At 46.6% G+C, this 15,482-nt stretch overlaps 1 protein-coding gene, 1 long non-coding RNA gene and 1 pseudogene across 2 annotated transcripts in view; all 3 read left to right on the top strand.

Moving 5' to 3' along the window:
- LOC112071360 (TRAF3-interacting JNK-activating modulator-like) overlaps window positions 1-6,675 on the top strand; it is a 20,950-nt pseudogene extending 14,275 nt beyond the window's left edge.
- A 5,168-nt stretch (window positions 6,676-11,843) lies between these two features.
- si:dkey-183p4.10 (uncharacterized) lies at window positions 11,844-14,610 on the top strand. The gene is made up of 3 exons (XM_024138808.2): window positions 11,844-12,017; window positions 12,170-14,132; window positions 14,328-14,610. Exons 2-3 carry the CDS (start codon window positions 12,244-12,246, stop codon window positions 14,608-14,610), a joined length of 2,172 nt encoding a protein of 723 aa, XP_023994576.2. The 5' UTR covers window positions 11,844-12,017; window positions 12,170-12,243.
- A 240-nt stretch (window positions 14,611-14,850) lies between these two features.
- LOC139024511 (uncharacterized) overlaps window positions 14,851-15,482 on the top strand; it is a 1,288-nt gene continuing 656 nt past the window's right edge. The window contains exon 1 of the long non-coding RNA XR_011475846.1: window positions 14,851-14,934. This is a non-coding gene — a long non-coding RNA (uncharacterized lncRNA). The remainder of the gene's footprint in view (window positions 14,935-15,482) is intronic.

Raw genomic sequence — 15,482 nt, 5'->3', positions numbered from 1 at the left:
GAACCTATTCCACATCAGGTAACTGATGCAAACAGTAGAATCAGATGTAAAAATCAGGACAAAAATGACACCTTATGGAACCAAGCGGGCACTGTGAGAGACAACACACACACAGGCAGAGACCATGATACACACACATCGATAACATACGCTTTTATATAAACATCATGGATATTTTGTTGTAGATATGTGGTAGTTTAGAGTAGGGGCTGTTTGTGAATCTGTTGTAGAAATGTATCTGTATGCCTTATTTGGCTGACCAGGACGAGTAGCTGCTGCATTGGCATAGGACTAATGGGGATCCATAATAACCCAGGAAAAGTACGTGTTGCCTTGGCAGATAATAGGATCCATAATAAACCCCAGGAAGGTAGTCTTCTGTTGCGGAACTAATGAGGATCGCATAATAACCCCAGGACCGAGTGCTTGCTGCAGTTCAGGAATAATGGATCCATAAAAACCCAGGAAGAGTAAGCTGTGCCTGGCAGGAACTAATGGGGATCCCTAATAAACCCAGGAAGAAGAGCTGCTGCTTGGCAGGAACTATATGGGATCCATATATAAACCCAGAAGAGTAGCCCTTGCCTTGGGCAGGAACTAAGGGGATGCATAAATAACCCCAGGAAGAGTAGCCGCTGCTGGCAAGAACTAATGGGGAATCCATAACTAACACCCAGGAAGAGTAAGCCGCTGCCCCTTGGCAGGAACTATATGGGGATCATATAATAAACCGAGGAAGAGTAAGCTTGTCTTGGGCAGGAACTAATGGGGATCCATCATAAACCCCAGGAAGAGTAGCTGCTGCTCGGTCAGGAGACTAATGGGGATCCATAATAACCCAGGAAGAGGTAGCTGCTGCCTTGGCAGGAACGTAAATGGTGACTCACATAATAAAGCCAGGAAGAAGTAGATGCTGCCTTGGCAGAGACTAATGGGGATCCAATAATAAACCCAGAGAAGTAGCTGCTGCCTTGGCAGAACTAATGGGATCCCTAATAAACCCAGGAAGAGTAGCTGCTTCTTGGCAGGAACTAATGGGGATCCATAATAAACCCAGGAAGAGTAAGCTGCTGCCTTGGCAGGAATAAATGGATCCATAATTAAACCCAGGAGAGTAGCTGCCTGCTTGGCAGGAACTAATGGGGATCCATAATAACCCCAGAAGAGGTAGCTGCTGCTGGCAGAACTAATGGGACCAAATAAACCCCAGGAAGAGTAGCTGCTGCTTGATCAGGAACTTAATGGGATCCATAATAAAACCCAGGAAGAGTAGCTTGCTGTCTTGACAGGACTAATGGGGATCATAATAAACCCCAAGGAAGAGTAGCTGCTGTCTTGGAGGACTAATGGGTCATTAATAATAACCCAGAAGAGTAGCTGCTGCTTGGCAGGAACTAATGGGGGATCATAATAAACCCAGGAAGAGTACTGCTGTCTTGGCAGGAACTAATGGGGATCCAATAATACCCCAGGAAGAGTAGCTGCTGCCTTGGCAGGAACTAATGGAATCCATAATACCCCAGGAGAGTAGCTTCTGCCTTGCAGGAACTAATGAGGATCCATAATAACCCAGGACGAGTAGCTGCTGCTGGCAGGAAACTAATGGGAGTCCATAATAAACCCAGGAAGAAGTAGCTTGCTGCCCTTGGCAGAACTAATGGGGATCCATAATAAACCCAGGAGAGTTAAGCTGCTGCTCTTCAGGAACTTATTGGGATCCATAATAAACCCCAGGAAGATAGCCGCTGCCTGGCAGGAACTAATGGGGATGCATAATAAACCCCAGGAAGAGTAGCTGCTTCTTGGCAGAATAATGGGGATCCATAATAAACCCCAGAAGAGTAGCCGCTTCTTGGCAGGAACTAATGGGATCCATAATAAACCCAGGAGAGTAGCTGCTGTCTTGGCAGAACTTAATGGGGATCCATAAAAACCCCAGTAAAGTAGCTGCTGCCTCGCAGGACTAATGGGGATCCATTATAAACCCAGGAAGAGTAGCTGCTGCCTTGGCAGGAACTAATGGGGGATCAAATAAAGCCCAGGAAGAGTAGATGCTGCCTTGGCAGGAACTAATGGGGATCCATAATAACCCAGGAAGAGTAGCTGCTGCCTTGGCAGGAACTAATGGGGATCCATAATAAACCCCAGGAAGAGTAGCTGCTGTCTTGGCAGGAACTAATGGGGATCCATAATAAACCCCAGGAAGAGTAGCTGCTGCGCTTGGCAGGAACTAATGGGGATCCATAATAAACCCCAGAAGAGTAGCTGCTCCTGGCAGGAACAATGGGGATCCATAATAAACCCCAGGAAGAGTAGCTGCTGCCTTGGCAGGAACTAATGGGGATCCATAATAAACCCACGAAGAGTAGCTGCTGTCTGGCAGGAACTAATGGGGATCCATAATAAACCCAGGAAGAGTAGCTGCTGTCTTGACAGGAACTAATGGGGATCCATAATAAACCCCAGGAAGAGTCTGCTGCTTGGCAGGAACTAATGGGATCCATAATAAACCCCAGAAGAGTAGCTGCTGCCTTGGCAGAACTAATGGGGATCCATAATAAACCCCAGAAGAGTAGCTGCTGCCTTGGCAGAACTAATGGGGGATCCATAATAAAACCCAGGAAGAGTAGCTGCTGCCTGGCAGGAACTAATGGGGATCCATAATAAACCCAGGAAGAGTAGCTGCGCCTTGCAGGAACTAATGGGATCATAATAAAACCCCAGAAGAGTAGCTGCTGCCTTGGCAGAACTAATGGGATCCATAATAAACCCAGGAAGAGTAGCTGCTGCCTTGACAGGAACTAATGGGGAATCCATAATGAAACCCCAGGAGGAGACTGCTGTCTTGAAGGAACACGGTAGTAATACCGGAGAGTACGGTGGCAGACAGATCATATAAACCCCAGAAGAGAGTAAAAGCGCTGTCTTGCAGACTGTATAATGTAGGTGTATTTCTCTGTCCACTAGGTGCTGTCTCTCTGTATAATGTAGGTGTATTTCTCTGTCCACTAGGTGCTGTCTCTCTGTATGATGTAGGTGTATTTCTCTGTCCACTAGGTGCTGCTGCAGGCAGCCAGGGTGGAAGCGGCGCAGTGGCAGGGTCTGTGTGAGGAAATGAAGGAGAGCTCAGAACAGCTGAAGAAGAAACAGGAGATCAGCTCTGAACAGGTTCTTCAACTGCAGAACCAACTGGAGGTACAGTAGCCGCTGCTGTGCAGACAGCAGCTATTGCAGACTGGAGTGTTCTGTGAGGCACTGAAGGATGCCATCATAGTCAGTTAGCCTCTGGCGAAGTGAGACTACATCATGATCAGAGAGACCGCTGCATATTGTACGATCCATTGGGTTACTGTCATTTAACTCACTGGAGTTGGATAAAATGTGGATCTGAAACATATTTAAATTCTGGAGAGAAAAAAAAAACGTTTGTCTAGACATAGCTGTGTGATGTGTATATTAATGCTCAAGTAAGAGGCTGGTTGGTGTCTGTTGTGTGCAGCTGGCCAGGGGTCAGGAGGCGGGGCTGAGGGAGGAGCTGGGGGCAGTACAGCGAGTGGAGGAGGAGTTACAGTCCAACATTGTTCTACTGGAAGAACAGAACGAGAACCTGAGGGAACAAATACAGGAGTTGAGAGGTTAGAGGTCATACAAATAACACATGTAGTTTGATACACACACACACCAATTTTCATGGGGTTCTGCATCTAAATATATTTTAGTAGTAAAGTAGAAACTAAAGGAATTGATTAATTAATGGCTTTCTCATCTTGCCTTGCCTGACTCCTAGATGCCAGAGCTGAGACTCAGGAGGTGTCCCTGGATGAATCCTTGGCCCAGTTGGATGTGTCTCTGGAGCAGTCAGAAGAAGTTGGAGGGACCCTGGCCCAAGTTGGGATGTTGGTCTTTGGAGCAGCCTCAGAAGGCAGTTTGGACACGCGAGGGGAGAAACCCCCCCACCCCCTCTGGGGCCCAGTTGGGAATGTCGTCTCTTGGAGCAGTCAGACGATTGGAACGGACCCTGGCCAGTTGGATGTCTCATGGAGCAGTCAGAAGAGAGACCACGACCTGGCCCCAGCTGATGTGTCTCTGCAGCAGTCAAGATGGAGCGACCTGGCCCTAAGTTGGAATGTGTCTCTGGAGCAGTCAGAAGAGGAGAACGCGACCCTGAGCCCACGGATTGTGTCTCGGGAGCAGTCAGAAGAGTTGGTAGCGGACCCTGGCCACAGTTGGATGTGCTCTGGAGCGTCAGAAGAGGAGGACGACCCTGCCCAGGCTGGATGTCTCTCTGGCAGTCAGAAGATTTTGGAGCGGACCCTGGCCCAGTTGGATGTGTCTCTGGAGCAGTCAGAGGAGTTGGAGCGGACCCTGGCCAAGCTAGATGTGTCTCTGGAGCAGCCAGAGGAGGAGGGGAGGAGGAGGAGGAGGAGGAGGAGAGGAGCTGATTGTATCGTCACAGCAGAAGCAGTTATCATGGGAGATGGGAGATCAGGTTCTGAGCAGCTCCGTCACGCTCTGGACCGACTACAGCTGAAGGAGAGGGAGGTGAGGGAGGAAGGGGTTCATAAACCCAGCGCTCGTAGTGATTACAGGAGAATAATGACAGTTATTACATGTTCATTGAAACGTTGCCAATAAGTAGGAATGGAATGACAGGAGCTCCACCCTCCTGAATTGGACCAATAAGTGGAACAGGAAATATTTCATTCTCAACTAAATGTAAAGATGTTTCAATTCAGTTCCCAAATTCATATTCATACACAATGGTGAAAAAATTGGTATTTCATAGTGTCTGTGTGTCTGTATGTGTGTGTGTGTGTGTGTGTGTGTGTGTTGTGTGGTGTGTGTGTGTGTGTGTGTGTGTGTGTGTGTGTGTGTGTGTGTGCGTGCGTGCGTGCGTGCGTGGTGCGTGCGTGCGTGCGTGTGTGTGTGTGTGTGCGCAGTGTGAGGAGCTGCAGAACGATCTGGAGGCCGTGGAGGCAGAGTGCCAGTCGTCCAGGTCCGTCTGACGCAGTGCAGGGACCAACTCCGACAGCTCAGCCACCGAGCGCGGCAGCAGGGTGTGCAGGTGGAGTGTGTGTGTTTTCTGTGGTGTGTGTGTGTGTGTGTGTGTGTGTGTGTGTGTGTGTGTGTGTGTGGTGTGTGTGTGTTGTGTGTGTGTGTGTGTGTGTGTTGTTGTGTGTGTGTGTGGTTGTGTGTGTGTGTGTTGTGTGTGTGTGTGTGTGTGTGTGTGTGCAGCACCCTCCTTTGTGTCCCCCCCCATAACCCATGTAATGAAAGTCTCTGAAATATGCCCCTGGCGGTGCAGTTACATCCACTTTGAAGTAAATGTTTTTTTTTTTTACTGCGCTTCAGTACACGTTAACTTTTTAAGGACCAGAATTGCATGTACTTTTGCTTCTGTTTGTAGAAGCCCTGTGTCTCGTGGATATGTCTCTGTGTTCCACTTCTACTGCTCCTGGCCATGGTGGCGGCGGCCATCTTGTGGGCGTGGCATCCTCCCTTCAAGGACCAAGTCCAGGACCTGTACTTAGCTGTAGAGGAACACATAGAGGACTATCTACTGCAGGCCGTCTCTCCACAACACGTTGGCTGCTTCAGGCCTGTCTGACCACAGCACGTTGGCTGCTTCAGGCCTGTCTGACCACAGCACTAGCCTGAGTCCCACATCGGTTTGGGCTCTCTTGCCAACTCTAAGACATTGGACTTGACAAGACAGTACAAAGAGATCTGGGACTCAGGCTACCACAGCACAGCTCAGGTTTAAGATGTATAGTTTGATTGAGTTTGTTTTGTGTATATTAGGAATTTTTGTTAAGGTATTATTAATTAATTTTTTAACAAAAAAATCTAACAAAAACAATCCAAATGATAAAAGACAAAACAATCTATTAATTTAATTTATATTTATAACTCAGAACCTTTGTGTGCCTTTATAGATGAATTGAGAATGACAACTAAGCATTAGTTGCTTTTGATTCCAACTTTAAAGTAGTCTCTCTGCAGATAGAGTTCGATTGACTTAAACATGAATGTTTACAATGTTACACATTACACAAACTTTGGGATAAAAATAACAATTTACTGCCTATCAGTGGAAGCTGCTGAGAGGAGGACGGCTCATAGTAACGGCTGGAATGGAGTCAATGAAATGGAATCAAACCACATGGACACCACGTCATGGAAACCACGTCATGGAAACCACGTCCTCCCAGCAGCCTCCTTTGCTGCATATGCATCATTATGTAATAATTGTTCAATATCTTTGTTTGAAATGATTATATTGGACTAATGCACCTCATATTTCAGTTGTACAAAAAAATCGTGCAGATCATGTAAATCATTAGAAAAGTATCATAATAAGTATTCTGTTTTGTGTCATTTTGTTTGAGAAACAGAGACCGGGATTCAATCCGATCAGTTGTAGATCAGCGTTGTAGCGCGCTTGACATTTAAAGGTAACTTCCGAGGTGACATGCAGTCTCCGCGAGTGTGGAAACGTTGCCTTTAAAAGGTGCAATGCACGATCGGATCGGATCGGATCTCGGCCTTAATGTTAATGATTGTGTTTACATTATTGTCACAAGTGCTGTCCATTTTTGTGGGGTTTGTGGAAATCAACTGTAATAAAATGACTGTAGAAGGTCCAATATAGTAAAAAAAAAAGTATAATATCCGTTGACATAACAAAAAGATTAAGTACACTGCTCAAAAAAATAAAGGTAACACTTAAACAACACAATGTAACTCCAAGTCAATCACACTTCTGTGAAATCAAACTGTCCACTTAGGAAGCAACACTGATTGACAATAAATTTCACATGCTGTTGTGCAAATGGAATAGACAACAGGTGGAAATTATAGGCAATTAGCAAGACACCCCATAAGGAGTGGTTCTGCAGGTGGTGACCACAGACCACTTCTCAGGTCCTATGCTTCCTGGCTGATGTTTTGGTCACTTTTGAATGCTGGCAGTGCTTTCACTCTAGTGGTAGCATGAGACGGAGTCTACAACCCACACAAGTGGCTCAGGTAGTGCAGCTCATCCAGGATGGCACATCAAGCGAGCTGTGGCAAGAAGGTTTGCTGTGTCTGTCAGCGTAGTGTCCAGAGCATGGAGGCGCTACCAGGAGACAGGCCAGTACATCAGGAGACGTGGAGGAGGCCGGTGGAGGGCAACAACCCAGCAGCAGGACCGCTACCTCCGCCTTGTGCAAGGAGGAGCACTGCCAGAGCCCTGCAAAATGACCTCCAGCAGGCCACAAATGTGCATGTGTCTGCTCAAACGGTCAGAAACAGACTCCATGAGGGTGGTATGAGGGCCCGACGTCCACAGGTGGGGGTTGTGATTACAGCCCAACACCGTGCAGGACGTTTGGCATTTGTCAGAGAACACCAAGATTGGCAAATTCGCCACTGGGCGCCTGTGCTCTCACAGATGAAAGCAGGTTCACACTGTGCACATGTGACAGACGTGACAGTCTGGAGACGCCGTGGAGAACGTTCTGCTGCCTGCAACATTCCCAGCATGACCGGTTTGGCGGGGTCAGTCATGGTGTGGGGTGGCATTTCTTTGGGGCCGCACCAAGCCCTCCATGGGCTCGCCAGAGGTAGCCTGACTGCCATTAGGTACCGAGATGAGATCCTCAGACCCCTTGTGAGACCATATGTTGGCCCTGGGTTCCTCCTAATGCAGACAATGCTAGACCTCATGTGGCTGGAGTGTGTCAGCAGTTCCTGCAAGAGGAAGGCATGAGCTATGGACTGGCCCGCCCGTTCCCCAGACCTGAATCCAATTGAGCACATCTGGGACATCATGTCTCGCTCCATCCACCAACGCCACGTTGCACCACAGACTGTCCAGGAGTAGGCGGAGCTTAGTCCAGGTCTGGGAGGAGATCCCTCAGGAGACCATCCACCACCTCATCAGGAGCATGCCCAGGCGTGTAGGGAGGCATACAGGCACGTGGAGGCCACACACACTACGAGCCTCATTTGACTTGTTTTAAGGACAATACATCAAAGTTGGATCAGCCTGTAGGGTGGTTTTCCACTTTAATTTTGAGTGTGACTCCAAATCCAGACCTCCATGGGTTGATAAAATTTGATTTCAATGATAATTTTTGTGTGATTTTGTTGTCAGCACATTCAACTATGTAAAGAAAAAAGTATTTTATAAGAATATTTCATTCATTCAGATCTCGGATGTGTTATTTAGTGTTCCCTTTATTTTTTTGAGCAGTGTATATGAAATAAAACTTACAGCAGATGGAGGGGTGACTGTCCTGGAGGGGTGATGTCCTGGAGGGGGTGACTGTCGGGAGGAGTGACTGTCCTGGAGGGGTGACGTCCTGGAGGGGCGACTGTCCTAGAGGGTGACGTCCTGGAGGGTGACTGTCCTGGAGGGGTGACTGTCCTGGATGAGTGACTGTCCTGGATGGGTGACTGTCCTGGGGGGTGATGTCCTGGAGGGGGCGACTGTCCTGGAGGGGTGACTGTCCTGGAGGGGTGACGTCCTGAAGGGGTGACTGTCCTGGAGGGGCGACTGTCCTGGAGGGGTGACTGTCTTAGAGGTGACTGTCCTGGAGGGGGCGACTGTCCTGGAGGGTGACTGTCCTGGAGGGGGCGACTGTCCTGGAGGAGTGACTGTCCCGGAGGGGTGACTGTCCTGAAGGGGTGACTGTCCTGAAGGGGTGACTGTCCTGGAGGGGACGACTGTCCTGGAGGAGTGACTGTCCTGGAGGGGTGACTGTCCTGGAGGGTGACTGCTTGTTCAGATTCCCGATTCTGCTGTATATTTGTCAAATTATCATTGAGTATGTGGGCCTGTAAATTGCCAAAGCTGTGTGAGCATGCCTGATCCCATTTGATGACCTGGAGCAGGCAATGTTTAAAGATAAAGGATTTATGAAACAATGACACTCACTGAAATGGTGTTGAATATCACCAACGCTAAATGAGCAGACACGAAGGTAGCAATATACTTCCGGAAAATGGGTCCCTGAAAACAGAGTTTGAAGCAGGGACTTCACAGTTTCTTCTTCCAATACACCTATGGCTAAAGAACGAGAGGCTATGTACAACTGCATTCAGTATGCAGGGCTGGCCTATCCTTCTGGGGCCCTATCCTTCTGGGGCCCTATCCTTCTGGGCCTAGCCCGGGGCCCACTTCTGTCTGGCGGCCTATCCTTCGGGGCCTTAGCCTTCAGGGCCCTAGCCTTCTGGGGCCCTATCCTTCTGGGGCCCGGCCCTATCTCTGGGGCCTTACCTTCAGGGGCCCTAGCCTTCTGGGGCCCTATCCTCTGGGGCCCTATCCTTCTGGGGGCCTTAGCCTTCAGGGGCCCTATCCTCTGGGCCCTCCGGATCCTTCCTGGGCCCTATCCTTCTGGGGCCCTATCTTCGGGCGTCCTTCTGGGGCCTTAGCCTTCAGGGGCCCAGCCTTCTGGCCCTATCCTTCAGGGGCCCTATCCTTCTGGGCCCTATCTTGGTGCCCTATCCTCTGGGGCCTATCCTTCAGGTGCCCTATCCTTCTGGGGCCCTATCCTTCCCATCCCTAGATTATTTCCATCCCTAGATTCTGTTTTCCCCTCCATAGATTCTGTGTTTCCCTCTCTAGATTGTTTTTCCCTCTCTAGTCTTTTCCTCCCTAGATCTGTTTTGAAGAATACAAGCATTATAACATAATCTTGCAATTCCACGACAGACTCTAAAGGTGAAGCCATCAAACAAATGTATTGGTCACATACATATATTTAGCAGATGTTATTGCGGGTGTAGTGAAATGCTTGTGTTCCTAACTTCAACAGTGCAGTAGTATCTAACAATTCACAACAATACACACAAAACTAAAACCAAAAGAATGGAATTAAGAAAGACAGACTGTGCTCATCTCTTCCTCATCAGTATGGATTCTCCTCTTCTCCTGAACCTATCTCTTCCTTCTTGAGTTCCTCTTCTCCTGAACCTATCTCTTCCTCATCAATATGTTGAGTCTCCTCTTCTCCTGAACCTATCTCTTCCTCATCAATATGTTGATCTCCTCTCTCCTGTACCTATCTCTTCTCACTCAATATGTTGAGTCTCCTCTTCTCCTGAACCTATCTCTTCCTCATCAGTATGTTGATTCTCCTCTCTCCTGAACCATCTCTTCCTCATCAGTATGTTGATTCTCCTCTTCTCCTGAACCTATCTCTTCTCATCAGTATGTTGATTCTCCTCTTCTCCTGAACCTATCTCTTCCTCATCAATATGTTGAGTCTCCTCTTCTCCTGAACCTCTTCTTCCTCATCAATAGTGTGTCTCCTCTTCTCCTGAACCTATCTCTTCCTCAACAGTATGTTGATTCTCTCCTCTCCTGAACCTATCTCTTCTTCATAATATGTTGAGTCTCCTCTTCTCCTGAACCTATTCTCTCCTCATCAGTATGTTGTCTCTCTCTCTCCTCCTGAATATCTCCTTCTCCTCACCTCATCAGATGTTGATTCTCCTCTTCTCCTGAACCCATCTCTTCTTCATCAATATGTTGAGTCTCCTCTTCTCCGAACCTATCTCTTCCTCATCAGTATGTGTCTCCTCTTCTCCTGAACCTATCTCTTCCTCATCAATATGTTGAGTCTCCTCTCATTCACTCTCACATCATATTTCTCCACTGAGATATGGTTAGATACAGTTTCAGTTTCTCCACCAGGCTATTACTACCTATTCCTGTCCTACATCTTCCTCTTCCTCTCTCAGCACCAATAATGTTCCAGGAGACAGTCTGGCTTGGCTTTGTCAAAATAGAGAGACTCAAAGTCTAACTCTCCTTCAGGGATAGAGTCTGCAAAATCAACATCACAGACAGAAAAATATCATAATGAGATAGAGTATGAGAAAATATATTATTCCAGTCAGACGACAAAGACAATTTTTATTTTTTTTGGGGATATCTGCAGACTGAAGACTATTTGGATTGATCCTTTTCATATTATTAGAATGGAGATAAGAACCATGTGTATATGTTCACCAGTAAGTTATATGCTATGGTATATGGTATATGGTATATGACCTAGCACCTAGTATATATGGTATATGGTATATGGTATATGACCTACGACCTAGTATAGTATATGGTATATGGTATATGGTATATACCTAGAACTGTCGTGGAGGTGAGTGTGATGTGATAGGTGTGCCCGAACCTAGTAGTGTGTGAGTTTATGAGTCGTAATACCAGCTCTCTCTTTTTGATGGCTAAATATGATTTCGTAGAGCTGTATATGGTTATATGGTTATGGCTATAGGACCTAGACGAGTACTATGGTATTCGGATAGACCTAGTATATGGTATATGACCTAGACCTAGTATATGGTATATGACCTAGACCTAGTATATGGTATATGACCTAGACCTAGTATATGGTATAGGACCTAGACAGTTGATGCACCTTAATTTGCCAGAGACAGACAGAGACAGACAGAGACAGGGTGGAAGTGGTAGCCTACATCTCTGAAGGATGGAGGTAGGGCTGGGCTTGTGTTCTACATCTGAAAGTAAAAACCACAGCATGGCTGACATGTTGAGTCTACGGTGAGTACATCCACATAAACATCTTCTCATGAGTGACTTTATTTATGACAAAGCAAATGCTTTTAACAGACTGTGATTTTCTGCCATTTTAATTAACATATTAGTTTAAACTATTTTGTAGTTCTCTTTATGTACTGTCTGTCTGTCACTACTTGTCAATGTGTTTTGTTCTATTTCTGTATCCCCATTTTGACAGGAAGCTACCTGATGCAGTAACAGATGTAACACTAAACTCACTCTCTTCCTGTCAGAAATCTGAAAAACTTAATAGGAAATGAAATGCTGTCAAACGTTAAATCATAACATGTCTCTTGCCTGCTTGTCTCTTGGTAAACTGAAAAACTAAATGCACAAAAATGCAACGACATATATAGTTTGAATTTACCGATCTCCCATTCTACCTAGAAGACGGAACAGAACTTTGCTCATTTGTTAACGGATGCATTTTCAGGTAAGTGTTAATGCAGCTGGTAGTTAGAGCACTGCATCTTCACTGACATTTACTGCAATTACTTCCTGAAAGTTTTTGTTTTTGTTTTTCTGTCTTTGTTATTATTTTCCATCTCATATGATATTTTTCTGTCTGTGATGTTGTCGTTGCAGACACATCCCCCCCATCTTTCCTTGGAGGAGAGTTAGACTTTGAGTCTGTGCATTTTGACGAAGCCAGGCCAGACATGTCTCCTGGAACGTTACCGGTACTGAGAGAGGAAGAGGAAGATGTAGGACAGGAAGAGGTAGAGGGAGAGCCTGGTGGAGAAAATGAAACTGTATCTGACCATATCTCAGTGGAGATATATGACGACGAAGAGGAGACTCAACATATTGATGAAGAAGAGATGGGTTCGGGAGAAGAGGAGACTCAACATACTGATGAGGAAGAGATAGGTTCAGGACATGAGGATACACAGCATATTGATGAAGAAGAGATGGGTTCAGGAGAAGAGGATACTCAACCTATTGATGAGGAAGAGGCAGAGATGATGGACTCAGGAGAAGAAGAGGACACAGGAATAAAGAACCTTGGCTCGTCAGGGGGTTGGTCTGTGGTTGTTCACTACGATGAAGAAAGCTGGGATGGTGCTCTACAGGACATAGAGAAGATTGTAACCACAGGACAACCTTTTGCCGAACAAGAGAGTGAAAACCGTGAAGTCAGAAACGCAGAGCAAGGTGCTTACGAGAACAGTGGTGTGAGGTGTTTTGTGGGTGTCACTGAAGATGTCACCATGGAGATCACAGCAGGTATACGCGAAGAAGAGGAAAGACAGACGGCTGAAGAAAACCAAGAGGAATCATCTGATTCAGACCCGGAGGTCCTGACTAGCTCTATCACCAAAAACCAGAGAAAAGAGGGAAATAAAGTAGCGAACTTACTCTCCCAGCAGACTGTTACTCAGGAGAATGAAGAGGAAGAAGAGCAAGATGAAGATGGAGCTCCAGAGGTTGTTTATGATTGTCCAGATCCTGCAGCTCTTATGGCCAACACCTTCGTGGAACACCCGCTTCAGAAGAAAATTAAGGAGTTCAAATGGGACGACCACCAAGAGGCAGATGAAAGATTTACAGATTACCCCTCTGTCTGCTCTCCATGTAAATACAAAAAGGATGGGGGGAAACTGTCTAGTCCCTTGGAGGGAATCTGGAATACAGAGGAGAACGTAGACGTCACGGAAGAGGTAACAGCCGCTATCTCTCCACGCGGAGAAGGTGAGCAAGATTGTGCGATGTTCAATACCAATATTGACACTAGCACGAGGAAGAGTATTGGATACCATCTTGAACCTCAGAGTGACAGCAATGGTTCCAGTGGCAGTTCTAGTGAGGATGAGGAGGAACAACAGAAGTATAATGAAGAACACCCGGCACAGCCAAGATACCAGGGTCTTCCTCGGAGAGACCGGGGATCTGAGGATCCTCCTCTTCAAGTTCAGTGGGGAGGTGGAGAGGAGGAGAGCTCCAAGCAGAGTGTTGCTGCCGACCTGCATCTTTCAGAAACCATCTCTGATGTGCCCACTTTTACCCTTCACAGTGAGGCCAGACGCTGTAGAGCAGCTATAACTATCTCCAGAGGTACCGGCAACATGTCATCATCTGATTCTGAGGAAAGTTTCCCCGGAGCGTTGTGGACACCGGAGGCTGAACAAAGAGAGGATAAACGGGAGACTTGGCTTTGGGGTGAGGCTGGGCCAGGCGTTTTAGAAGAGGAACATCTTTGCAAAGTTCAACTGGAACTAGCAGGAAGATTGAAGAGCCACATTCACACTGATATAAGCTGGGACACAGGGGAAAATAATGTGGAACGTGGTGGTTTAATTCAAGATTACCAATATGACGCGTCTGGGATCACAGAGAGTGGAGAACTTGCAGATGAAGAGGACGATGAAGAGGATGATGGGAGTTGGGAACAAGAGAAAGAGAGAATCAAGGCATTCTACAAGTTTTATAATGATGATGAAGAAGAGGGGGAGAATGCCAAGGGAACAGAATGTGATTTTTCAGTGAGGAAGCCTAGAGTTCAGTTCTGCATGGATCCCCTGCCTCAAGTTATTGAATACACAGACAGGTAAGTGAAATAACAACCATAAAAATACTTACGACAACCGCCAACCAGAAAATGCCTATTTCTACTTAAACAAGACATGTCATATGTACTGTCACTGTCACTGTGGTATAGATGAGTGAAATGATTTACTATGTTACTGTGGTATAGATGAGTGAAATGATTTACTATGTCACTGCCTGTCTACTATGTTCTTAGCAGCAGTGATGTAGATTTGGTCGACAACTTATCTGATGGAGACGAGGACCTGGATTCTACAGAAAGGCTTGAAGTGCGCGCACACACACACAAGCCCAAACACACACACACTCTCTCTCTTTCTCTCTCTCTCTCTCTTTGTCTCTCTCTCTCTCTCTCTCTCTCTCTCTCTCTCTTTGTCTCTCTCTTTGTCTCTCTCTTTTCAAGGCATTCTACAAGTTTTTATAATGATGATGAAGAAGAGGGGAGAATGCCAAGGGAACAGAATGTGATTTTTCAGTGAGGAAGCCTAGAGTTCAGTTCTGGCATGGATCCCTGCTCAAGTTATTGAATACCACAGACAGGTAAGTGAAATACAACCATAAAAATACTTACGACAACCGCCAACCAGAAAATGCCTATTTCTACTTAAACAAGACATGTCATATGTACTGTCACTGTCACTGTGGTATAGATGAGTGAAATGATTTACTATGTTACTGTGGTATAGATGAGTGAAATGATTACTATGTACTGCTGTCTACTATGTTCTTAGCAGCAGTGATGTGATTTGGTCGACAACTTATCTGATGGAGACGAGGACCTGGATTCTACAGAAAGGCTTGAAGTGCGCGCACACACACACAAGCCCAAACACACACACACTCTCTCTCTTTCTCTCTCTCTCTCTCTTTGTCTCTCTCTCTCTCTCTCTCTCTCTCTCTCTCTCTTGTCTCTCTCTTTGTCTCTCTCTGTCTCTCTCTTCTCTCTCTCTGTCTCTCTTCGTCTCTCTTCGTCTTCTCTCTCTCTCTCTCTCTCTCTTCTCTCTCTCTCTCTCGTCATCTCTCTCTCTCTCTCTCTCTCTCTCTCTCTCTCTCTTCTCTCTTCTCTCTCCCTCTGTCTCTCTCTCTCTTTGTCTCTCTCTCTCTCTCGTCTCTCTCTCTCTCTCTCTCTCTCTCTCTCCTCGCTCTGCTCTCGCTCTCTGCCTCTCTCTCAGCTTCTCCTCTCTCTCTCTTCTCCTTCCGTGCTCCTCCTCCTCTTCTCTCTTCTCTCTCTCTCTCTCTCTCTCTTCTCCTCTACTCTCTCTTCTCTACTCTCTCTCGTCTCTCTCCTCTCTCTCTCTCTCTCTCTTTGTCTCTTTCCTTCCAGCCACCAGCACATGACGATGTTGTGACT

Source organism: Salvelinus sp. IW2-2015, unplaced genomic scaffold (assembly GCF_002910315.2).
Source record: "Salvelinus sp. IW2-2015 unplaced genomic scaffold, ASM291031v2 Un_scaffold1594, whole genome shotgun sequence".
In the NCBI taxonomy this organism is placed as follows: Eukaryota; Metazoa; Chordata; class Actinopteri; order Salmoniformes; family Salmonidae; genus Salvelinus; species Salvelinus sp. IW2-2015.
Note: the sequence above shows the minus strand (reverse complement) of the source record. Positions and strands in the feature narration are given on the sequence as shown.

What these genes read in the sequence shown, in the direction of transcription:
- si:dkey-183p4.10 (XM_024138808.2), top strand. Translation starts at nt 12,244, where the DNA reads ATGTCTCCTGGAACGTTACCGGTACTGAGAGAGGAAGAGGAAGATGTA. An exon ending in GTTATTGAATACACAGACAG is followed by an intron (nt 14,133 to 14,327) that starts GTAAGTGAAATA and finishes CTATGTTCTTAG; the next exon opens with CAGCAGTGATGTAGATTTGG.